The sequence below is a fragment of the Macrobrachium rosenbergii genome, chromosome 59 (assembly GCF_040412425.1).
Source record: "Macrobrachium rosenbergii isolate ZJJX-2024 chromosome 59, ASM4041242v1, whole genome shotgun sequence".
NCBI classification, from domain to species: Eukaryota; Metazoa; Arthropoda; class Malacostraca; order Decapoda; family Palaemonidae; genus Macrobrachium; species Macrobrachium rosenbergii.
The window spans coordinates 32,914,923-32,927,113 of NC_089799.1; the positions used below are offsets into that span (position 1 = coordinate 32,914,923).

Sequence of the window (12,191 nt, forward strand, 5' to 3'; positions counted from 1 at the left end):
GCAGATTACTATTAACTAATATTCCTGCAAACAAATCTTGAACATTTCGCTATTAGAGCCTACTTCAATAAATAATCAGTAAAGATATCACATGTGCAAAACAAGTTATTTACTGCTGCGAACAATAATGCTCATCTGTGTGATATCACATAGTTCACAACCAATTTTCAAACTTTTCATGCAATGTGGCTGAAGGTCATTCATCAGTTCGCAACCCATTTTTGTTTTAAACACTTTTACAGGGCCTCATAGATTCTTTCTACTCGAGCCAGGGATGAGATTTCGCTACAAGCAAGACGTAGCTACATCAGTCGGACGCATTTGTCAAAGAAAATAAAACAAGAGGGACATATTCAGTTCCGATACGATTTGGTAAGAGAGAGAGATTACTGCGCGCTCGCTCCGGATATGATTCGGAAAAGATGGAGCGAGATCCGATTCAAAATCGCCAAGCGAAGCGGTCCACAGAGACGGGGTTTATAAAAGCGATCCGGCTGTTAATTATGATCTGAAACGCGAACTTCCTTCTCTCTCTTTCTCCCCGAGATGGGGAAGGGGAGAGGGGGAGGGGTTGAGGGGAGGAAACAACGGCCATAACACACAAAAGAGGTCGAGAGCTACTTTGGAATAATTTTCTTCAAAAAGTTACTCTACAACTTTACCAATTATAGGATCTGTTTATGTAGCCTTGAACTGCATTACTGATAGACTTCAAGAACAGAGGTCTCAAAATGTAATTATTTTGCTTTTGTTTAAAACACGTATCTACAGTGGCTGAGTTTTGTTTGTGCTTAACTGCCAGCCTTTTCTTCACACCACACGAAATAAATATTAAAATCATATTCAATAAAAAAGAAAGTAATGAAAGAATAATAATCAGTTAAAGTCAAGTAACAAAATAATATTAGTAGTCCAGCTGATCTTATACAATCACAACGGATAATGATGAACATAAACGATCAACATAGTGATATATGATGAACATTAACGATGATGATATCATTCATCATGACCAAGGAAGTGACCCCGATGTTAATACACGTTTGAGCTTACGATGACATCATCCTTATCAGGGGCCAATAAAATTATTTGAAAAATTGAATTGTTTATGAGAGTCATTAGCTCCATTGTCAGTTTTATTACTTAACCTTTTAAGACTTGTATCATGATAAATTTTACATAATAATAATAATAATAATAATAATAATAATAATAATAATAATAATAATAATAATAATAATAAAAGTCAAAGTCCGTAGGGGAATAGGGTCGATTAGCAACAACAAAAGTCTGAAGAAAATAAGATGAATGAGAACAAGCAAGATAATATAACAAACACTATAACTCTCTCTAAAGTAAGAAGTTCTAATAATGTCGACGATGATTAAAGCACAAATAATAATCTGATGTATTTCATTACGAAACCAAAAAAAACAGGCATAGTGTACAAAAGATGAAACAATTATAGGAGCGTTTACAAAACAGGGTACATCATTCACAAGCTGTTTAGCAATTGCTTGGAAGTCGTGTGGATCACTGACCTCCGAAGAGAGAGAGAGAGAGAGAGAGAGAGAGAGAGAGAGAGAGAGAGAGAGAGAGAGAGAGAGAGAGAGAGAGAGAGAGAAAAGTCAGTTGGGGGTCGTTTTCTGGCATAGTGAGGTCGTCTGCGTATGCCAGTCTGTATAGCCCACAGAATATTACCTGGCCAGATTTGGGAATATCTTTGATACTGAAATACAACTTTAAGAATAAAATGAATGGCTTTGTCTACAGCAATTTGCATGATATGAAAGACAGACAATGCCATCAACGTCTAAATACAAAAATCTACCTTCTTATACCATTGTACAATATATATATATATATATATATATATATATATATATATATATATATATATATATATATATATATATATAATTGTATGTGTGAATAAGGAAGGGCAACTTTCGCCGAAATACTGATAAACTAGAGGCATTGGGCCCAGTACGTCTCAGGATTATCTTTTTTTTTTTACTTGTTTAAATAATAATTTCTAATTAATGCACTCATACCAATGTAAAACTGGGTAAACAATGCGTTTGAATGACTGCGACAGGAAGGGAAAATATGCATTTAAACAGATACAAACTAACGAGTCGCTCAGCCAACCTTCTGGAAGTTCCTATCAATAATAATATTTCGTAAGCGTTTATGGCCTGGAATTGAATGCCGCATGAAAGATGTAAAGGAACTGCATTCTACAAGATAGATCATTCTGCTACCGAAGTTGCTTTCAATTGCAACGATTTCGTGCGCCACTGTGGCATCAAAGTAAGCATCGAACGGAACAAAGACTGCGTGACAGTCGAAACATCGATGAGTCGCAGGTCTACAGGGCCCGACAAAACAGCGGACAAAACAGCAGGCAGCATCCATCCACGTGCTAAGCTCGAAAGAGCTGCCCACAGACTGCGCGAGCATCCCGACAGCCGTCAACTATGTGGCTTCGCTCCGCCCGAGACAGTCCAAGTCCCTTGTAAAGGGGCGGAGCTTATCGCACCGCACACACTCGAAGCGGTTTTAACTAAGAAAGATTTTACTGTGTGACTATTTATTCGGAGCCGTAAGAGAAAATAAGCAAAAGGAGTCGCAAATCCATCTTACCCCATGTGTTCGACAACTTCAGTCACCCAGACGAAATTTATCGAATATTCATAACTTAAGTCTTGGTGACAAATGGGGAGGGGCTTTCGAGAGCGACTCCACCTTTGATGGGAGGGGCCAAGGGTGTAGGGCGGGTCGCTCTTCGCACTCCCAACCCTAAACAGGCCCACCCTGGAGTTTGACCTAAGACGTTGTGCACAACGGACGTAGCGGTGTACACTTCATGTGCACGTGGTTGCTGGGAATATAAAAGTGATAGTGGCAAGCATTGCACACGTCCTGTGGTCTTTACATTCAGTGTTGCACGTTTGTTGAAAAGGGAATGAAAGGCACAGCGAGTTGGCAAACATGAATACGAGGTGATAAAGTTGTCGAATTTACAGAGCCTTGTAACAACACTTCAGTCCTCTCTCTCTCGACCCTAACTGACCGATAGATAGATGATGATGATGATACCCGTCTCTTGAAAATCCACTTCCCTTAAAAAATATCCTCAATGGACTCCCCGTTCCCATTTTTTTTTATATCTCGAGCGGTTTGTAAGTCACTAAGGTAATCGTTGTACCTAGTCCTACCACGAAAGTGTGTGAAGGAAGAATAGAAATATAAGAAAGAAGGAGATAGGAGATAGGGTGAGAAGAGGAGCCAGAAAGACAAGTGGGGATACATGAAATGAAAAAAAAAGAACCCGCCGTAACATGGCTTGGTGACGGTGTAAGTGCGTGCCGTTAAACGTAACGGCCGAGCAAGAGAAAGAGAGAGAGAGAGAGAGAGAGAGAGAGGAGGGAGAGAGGAGAGGAAAGGGATTAAAAAGATAGAGAGTTCTATCTCAAGATTCCTGGGATGTGACGACACTAGCAACGAGAGAGACACCAGCGAGAGAAAGAGAGAGGGAGGGAGAGAGACGGTGTCAATCAAGCGACCATATTCGGAGCCTCACGAGCAATAGTACCATGTTGGGTGTGGAATCGAAGCCCAATGACACCGATAGATTCAAGTCAGATGGTCATGAAAAAGGTAAGTGGGGCACCCCTCCCTGTAGAGATATGAAAAGAAAAACTGATCAGATTGTTAAATTGCTGTTGAATGCCTTCATATCGACGCAAGTAGTCAGACGTTAAGCCAACGCTACCGTAGAGCGAGCGTTTTCTTCCCCGTTGTGTTGTGTCGGCAAACTGTCAAAAGGTGTGGAATGCAAGCCGTTTCATCGATCAAAAGCGGACACCGCCTGCAGTTCGCTCTCTGTCCTTACGCTGGTGTCTGCTTCGTGTATATTATTCTTACCTTTTTAATATCTGGGAGGACTGTTTGCTAAGCAAGTGGTGAGCTGATTGATGCAATTAATTAATGAATAAAAATAATTATCAAAGGATGCCACATAGAGGCGCCGTCTTTCCACATAACCTTAAATAGGCAAGACAGTTGAAAATAAGAAACTGTAGTCTGTACATAATTTTAGGCATTTTAATTTAGATTAATTAAGGTAACAGACTGAATATGATGGTTTTATAAAAAGCCATACCCGTGATTGATACCCCCTTTCCAAGAACTAACCAATATTGTGATACTACCTGTATGTATGTATGTGTGTATATATTATATATATATATATATATATATATATATATATATATATATATATATATATATATATATATATATATATATATATATATACACATAAATATAATGGAATTATGTATGCATACAGTAATAACAAATACTTTTACACTGTAATTAATTTCCTTTACGGAAATAAAGGTGTTCTCTCTTTGTCTTGCCCTCCGATTAAATATATAGTTTGTTATGAAGATGGTATCTCACTGGATAACACCATCAACAGAAAAATATAAGCTATGATAACACTCAATAATTTATAAAAGTAAATAAATCATGTAAAATGCAATAATTTATTACGCATTAAAAAATATTTTATTCATTGTATTTTACACAGCCAGATCACCACACAGTCAGACACACATTTATATATATATATATATATATATATATATATATATATATATATATATATATATATATATATATATATATATATATATATATATATATATATATATATATACACACACACACAGTATAGGCTACACATGCATCCACATGTATTAAGTTAAACACAAATACAAAAAGTCATTGACATCACATTCGGTGAGCAACATGCAAAAGTATAAAAAATACATTTTTCCCTTGCAACAATGAATTCCATTAAGGACTAAAGCAGCCCGAGAGAGTATTTGGCGTTGTTTACAAACATTGTTAACAAATGAATAAACAGTTACCAAAGTTGCAAACTCCATTCATGATTATTTCTTTGACTTTAGAATGAGATTTTATTTTTTCCATCACGCTCGTTTTTCCTTTTTGCTTCGGGTCTGGGTTACAGAGTAAAATTGGATCTCGCATAAAGATGAACAGTAGAAGTAATTTGGAATTACCTCTCGTGTAACGTTCATCTTCTTAAAATCTCCTTGGACATTCCTTATTGCTTTACACACTCAGTTTCATTAGTAGCGGGAGACCCACATTTCTCATGTACTGAAGCAGCCCCTCCCCGCACCCTCCTCTTACTACTGCGACTGCAACCATTACAAATGTTACTATATCTATATCACTATTAATGATAAGAATGTATTCAAACATACTATACAACCTCCATTCTAAAAGCTTTGCGTTCTTATGTTGAATTTAACCATAATTTTTACGTTACTGGAACCTTGTACAAGGACAATTAAGCAATACACTCACAAAAGTCACAATGTTTTTATTACTACGTGACTTCTGATAATATTAGTAGCCATATCATTTTAATCACCATCTTCATTTGAAACATCCCAGTTGTAATGTTAACAAATATCATTGTTAGATAAAATAAGTGCAATTTTATGCCCAATAAATAGATGTGGTGATGTTAATGTACGTGTACATTAGGCACATAAATACAAACATACATACATACATACATTGATAGATAGATAGATAATCTCTTAAAATATAATGACTAAAGATCTCAAGCTGTTAAGCATACAAGGGAAATTTTTGTCCTTTTTTCCATTACAGCATTTTTTATTCTTATTCAACTAATTACAATCTACTACTGACGACCTTCCTGTACATTAAAATACTTCATAATGAAGTTCACAACTTTAACAGAACCACTTACGTTTGAGTAATTTCCTTCAGTATACTGAGTCAATACAAAATCCCCTTCATTTACGGTGTTACGACTGATTCCAAAGATACATCACTTGCAGGGTAACTGATCATGAAACGCATCGCTAATCTCAAAATAGGACCTGCACTTTTGGTTATCTATAATATGCTCCATCTTAGCTAACTACATGCTTTTTATACGAGTTCTTTAGGATTGCACCGACCAGAAGTTCGCAGACGGGATAAGGAAGAAAATTGTGTGTGTGTGTGTATGTATATATATATATATATTATATATATATATATATATATATATATATATATATATATATATATATATATATATATATATATATATATATATATATATATATATATATATATATATATATATTATATAATGTAATATATATATATATACAAGCAGGTTTGATTACGAATTATAAAAAATAATTAATGGCATAATTACTTTGTTCGCAATTATCTAACTGCTGTTTCAGTCATCTGCGTATACTTGTAGCGTCCATAACAAAATGCGGTAATGTCAAAGTAAAAAAAAAATTAACAAGGGAAATATACAGCGTCATGACAATTTATTATCGTGCTTGTAATCTTTACGATATTTTCTAATAAAAAGTTTTGGATGAATGTTCTCTTTATGTGTGTGTATATACACACACATATATAATATTACATATGTATGTGTGTGCGTGTGTTGCTCATGCCATGTTAGTTAAGTATGTATATCTGTGATGCAAAGATTGGGAAAATTCCTAATTCCTTTTAACAAACCCGTCAGTATAGGCCACTCTTATTTTCCATCTATAACTAAGGTGTGAATCATTTGTTTTGAGCTCAAAATTGTTCTTACTATTCAGGAGATGGACTAATAGCTTTGATTTAAACACGAGCATCATTTAACCCAGTTCTCTCATTTCTTTTACTGACAACCTGTGCTCCAAAAGTATGACCAATTGTTACTTGAGAAACCTGAATAGTAATTTCATCGTAATTTTAACTTTTAGATCTTACCCACGAAGTCATCTTTAAATAACCAAACTTTTACCCCAGACGAAATTTAAAGGAAAAGGTGAATTTTTTATACACTACAAACACATACACCTCCAACCCTGCCTTGTATTTTCCAGGGATCACCTCCCCACCAGCACCCCCTCCCCACCCCCATCACCACACACACAAGTTGTCGTCACCGTCGTTTGACAATGAATTATACATCAGCTCTCATCTACTTTTCCTCTTCTTCCAAGATTTTTACTCTCCGAAGGTACGCAAACGAGAATTTCAACGGGACACACATCCGGGACTTGGTGTTTATTTTTCATCATTGTCTCTACAAGCCGCCTTCTCTTCGTCTTCTCCCAACACACACACACACACACACACGTACTCATACACACTCTCACAGACATACACTCCAGACAGAAGAGGATTCCAAAGTTTACTCATAAAATTCAAGATCTATATTCGTTCAAGTTTCCACTACTTGCAGGGACGTGAGGGAAAGGGGGGAGAAGAAGACCTCATTCAGAAAAGCGACTTATGTACATCTTTTCCACTACACAGAATTCGACACGGGGAAGCATGCGGCATAATGGCATATTTTTATTATAAAGTTCACAAGTCTTCGGTGCGTTTGTGCATGCGTGTGCTTGCGATTTAGTTCGGTGGGTTATTTCAGAATCTGAGTGATCAGGTTTTCGTCAAGAGGCTTCATGATGAGGAATTTATTTTGCTAGTACATAACAGTTGATTTCAAATTTAAACATTAAACTGACTCTTAATTCAGTGGTACCAACAATGGAACCCTTAAAAACTGTCTTTTTTGGAATTATCAGTAGTTAATTATACTTGGTGATTTTTGTGTTTTCTTAGTAAAAAGTTGAAATTCTATCGTACGCATAAAAAGGGGAAAGTAAATGAACATTTTTCATTCATGCAATACGTTTTTTGAATATCACACGATGATACTTGCATTTTACATAGTAAGCAAACAGCACGCATATATATATATATATATATATATATATATATATATATATATATATATATATATATATATATATATATATATATATATATATATATATATATAAATATATATATATATATATATATATATATATATATATATATATATATATATATATATTCTAAACCAATTGTTATATCAGAACATGAAATGTGACACTGACTTTATCACTAAAGTGATACAGCATTCCTTTAGACACGGTTCTGATAATTGAGCTGACTTCATTATAGTAAATAAATGAAGAAATCTATTTAAAAAAAAAAGGAGTATACAGCTTCCTTTACATAAACAAGACATCGCTTCTGAAAGAAGTTTTTTGTCAGTTTTATGATATAAGTCCACACACTAAACACATACACACGCATACACATAAATACATACACACATACAGAAGATACATACATTTATACATACACACACACATATATATAGTATATATATATATATATATATATATATATATATATATATATATATATATATATATATATGTGTGTGTGTGTACACACACATATATATAAATATATATATGTATATTATATATTATATATATATGTGTGTGTGTATGTATGGATGGACGTATGTATGAATGCATAATATTTCTTGGCAGATAATTTCTTGATAATGTAGAGTTTGCGATGACTTCAATGATTTAGCCACTGCGATATAATCCGTCCCTTACAAAGTTCTCTAAAAGGAAAAACAGTAGGAGCGCGACATCCTTGCCACGATAAAATTTCACCATAAGTTCAGGGAAAACAAAACATGGCTTGAGGCATTTAATAAACAACAGATAACATCTATGTACTCCTTGAAAAATATCCGGTGCGCGCCCAACCCACTTCCACGTAGATTTTCAGAAACCCTGCCTTGCCCAACAAGCCCGTGTAACCTTTCTTCTTCGAGGATGTAATTTGGCAGCCCTCAACCTCGACGGACTTGTAACATACTATCAAGGGAAATTTGCTGAATCACACACACACACACACAGGAGAGTTCGAATGCCCATCTACGCTTAGGGAACTCCTGCCATATGGCATACAGCCAGGGGATTGTGCAGTGGCTGGGATCCTACGGTGTTTATTAGACGCATGCTTCTTGGTTGCCAGGACAATCATCTTCGGCATTTTTTTTCGTTGCTCTGCAATTAACATAATTAGGGTTGGCATTTCCCACGTTATCTAATTGTTAATTTTCGTAAATGGTATTATCTGCGTTATGAAATGAACGTTACTTTTATCATCGAAATCATTTCTTGTAATTGCCGATAATCGTACGGCTGTTACCTGCTTCTGCCAGTAATAAGATCTGTTGATGTATGCCAGCTGCAGCGCTGGAGCTCCACTTTTCATAAATGCGGTGAAAAGAAAACAGCTAACAGCTACAACAGCAAGGTTAATAACAAAACAACAACAAATATTGAAATATCTATACCAACACCATTGTTTAATAACTTTCATCGTAATTTTTCTCATCAAATATTACATTCTTTAAATATTAAACAGACTAAAGTAACTTTCACGGAAAGAGCGAATATGTCTAAATGTAATCATGAAAGTAAATTGAAAATATCACGAAAATTTTTATACCTTCGAAAAATTCGTGCAAGTTACAGGCTCATACGCAGGACAATTCATTTTTGTCTTTACAACCTATCCGTAACGTAAGCATAATTCTATTTATTAAGAAACACATAGAATATACAACTGCGCCAGAAAATTTTTTTAAGTGTTAGTGTGAAATACTTCCCAGTAGCTTGTATGCCTTAATGCTCACGTAGTGTGTGTATATATATATATATATATATATATATATATATATATATATATATATATATATATATATATATATATATATATATATATATATATATACATACATACATACTGCACATATACTGGCTACATCTGTTCTTTGAATTATTGTGACTGTTTAACATCCATACACCGTGGATAAAATTTTTTGTGGGTGTGGGTGTGTTTTTCAAGCGGAATGTTACACACTTAGTAATTTACCAGTAAACTGTGAGGTTTTATGAGAGCTGTGGTGCAGATTACGGATAAAACACCGAAAGGAAAATCACCGAATATAATGAAAAATCACAAGTGAAAATTTTGATAACTACATCAAGAGACAGGAGTGCATTCAGGCTTGTTCTTCCCGTCAGAAGAATGTGCAAAAGAACTAAAACGTTTGTCGGAAACACGAAGAGTCTTCGAAAGTTCATCGGTTTAGACCAAGATATGTGATATTTTTACCTGTAATTGTTCCTCTAAAAAAACTAATTAATGTTTCCGATATGCAACTACAGTGAAAAGTGCAAAAGATGCCCTTCCCATAAAGAAAATAAAAATAAGCTCTTGTTACAAAAAATTAATTGTAATACGGAAAGACTCCGTGAAAAATAGTAAAAACATAAATAAATAAATAAAAAAGTAGAGATAAACTATGACATACAATGAAATTTGATTATCACCTTGATATTCTGTTCACTTTCAGATTTTTTCAAGTAGCAAGGAAAAAACAGTTTGACCGATTGCAATGAAGAAAATAATAATGGCAAAACTCGGAAAAAAAAAAAAAAAAAATGTGTAGCTTACAGAACCATTAATATAAATTTTATGAATTATGGAAATAGTTGAAAAAAAAAGATGAATATTCGAAATCAGCACCAGACAACACCAACGCCAGCAAAATGAATGTCAAATGACTGCTATTAACCTCCCCCACATTCTCCTTCTCCTCCTCCAACTCTTCATGAGGCATTTTCAGCGGCATTGAAATCCTCCTACTGTCCAGGAAAAGACAGAATGATAGCCCACATTACCGGTATGTCAATTTGCCAAGTTCACCTCACTTTTAACATCCGCATTAAATTTACATCATATTAACGTTATATCCTTCATATTCATAAAGATCGGAATAATTTTTATCTAACGAGCGGATATTTTCAGATCTTTTTTATTTAAACTCATCCTTATCAGTAACAAGTTTTAAGTAACCCCGTATTAATAGTTCATTTTACGATTCCAAAGCTGATTTTATTTTCAATTAACAAAGTATTCGACCAGTTTTTTCAAAGTAAAAATCCAACTCTAAAAATAAAAAAATAAAAAATTCAAGCATATTCGCATAATTACACAACTTGATCGGTATGAAGATACCGAGTTATGTGAACATCCTAATTCACGCAATAACACCGAAGAGAGTTGGTGTCCCCGACGGACGACGCCACAAGAGCGACGACGATACTCCCAATCGCTGACTGCCCTGTTGTAGAGCTCGAACCTCACACAAGTGGCTGTATAGTTTTGTAGGTGTTGTAACTCTAGATGTGTCCCCGTTTGGAAGGAGGCGAGTCAATGAACCCTCCAAGAACAGACACGCTCTTAGTGAATGACAAATTGGTGTGTTCCTTAAAAATGGCTGTAGGGCTTGGTTTAAATGGTGTGATTAATTGATTAGTTATTCTAACGACGGTGTCGTGGAAAGAAGGTCGTTCCGACCAATTTCTTGAGTATATATGCCTTTCGGATCGACGATGGAGATTTTCCCGTTAGTGAGGGGGTTACAAGGTATGAAGAGGGAAGTGAACAGCATTTATATTTTATAAAGCCGTTAAATGATGATGACCACCTCGCTTCGTTGACCAAGTGACATTTAATCTTAGCTTGACAAGGTTACCCAAAACAGGGACAAGATGTGAATCTATTTAATACTTCTCACTGCATCCAACGACGACGTATAATCAGACACGTTTTGTTCGGATGGCAATGAAATTTCTTACTGGTTCCATCACTAGTCTGCTTATATTTTGTGTGAACTGATAAAGAGCTTATTTAAATTTGGTATACCAGAGAACTGATATTGCATATATTTATTTTTCCTCAAGACATGGGACCCAGAGACAGCAAGTTCATACTTATTTTTGATAATCACAGCAAATGGAAATCAGAACTAAATAAAATGTTTGTTAGCGTAAAAAATATAAAGAATAAAGATGAAATGAGAAATTATGAATTTTCTATGATGAAAGCAGCAAAAATATTCCAATCTATGAATCCTCAAATGGCCTGAAAACAAAATACAATATTTTTCTTGAAAGCAGAATGACAGTATTTATGATTATGAAATATATAGGTTCTTCACAAGGTACAAGAAAACATATATGTAGATGATGACCGGAATGGGATGATATACTATATAAAATAACTTTTCGGTAAAAATAAAAAAATAAAATAAAAAAATAAAAAAACAGCACCTTCACCAACTGGACATATTCATTTCAATTCAAATTAAATGTAAATAGTGTTGACGACAACAACAA

General features: G+C 34.7%; 1 protein-coding gene across 1 annotated transcript in view; it reads left to right on the forward strand.

The window, feature by feature from the left end:
• Positions 1-2,819: 2,819 nt before the first annotated feature.
• The window catches only part of LOC136837484 (mediator of RNA polymerase II transcription subunit 1.1-like), a 174,267-nt gene continuing 164,895 nt past the window's right edge, over positions 2,820-12,191 (forward strand). Inside the window, exon 1 of the mRNA XM_067102276.1 lies at positions 2,820-3,663. Within this exon, the coding sequence (XP_066958377.1) occupies positions 3,600-3,663 (64 nt within the window). The 5' untranslated portion in view covers positions 2,820-3,599. The remainder of the gene's footprint in view (positions 3,664-12,191) is intronic.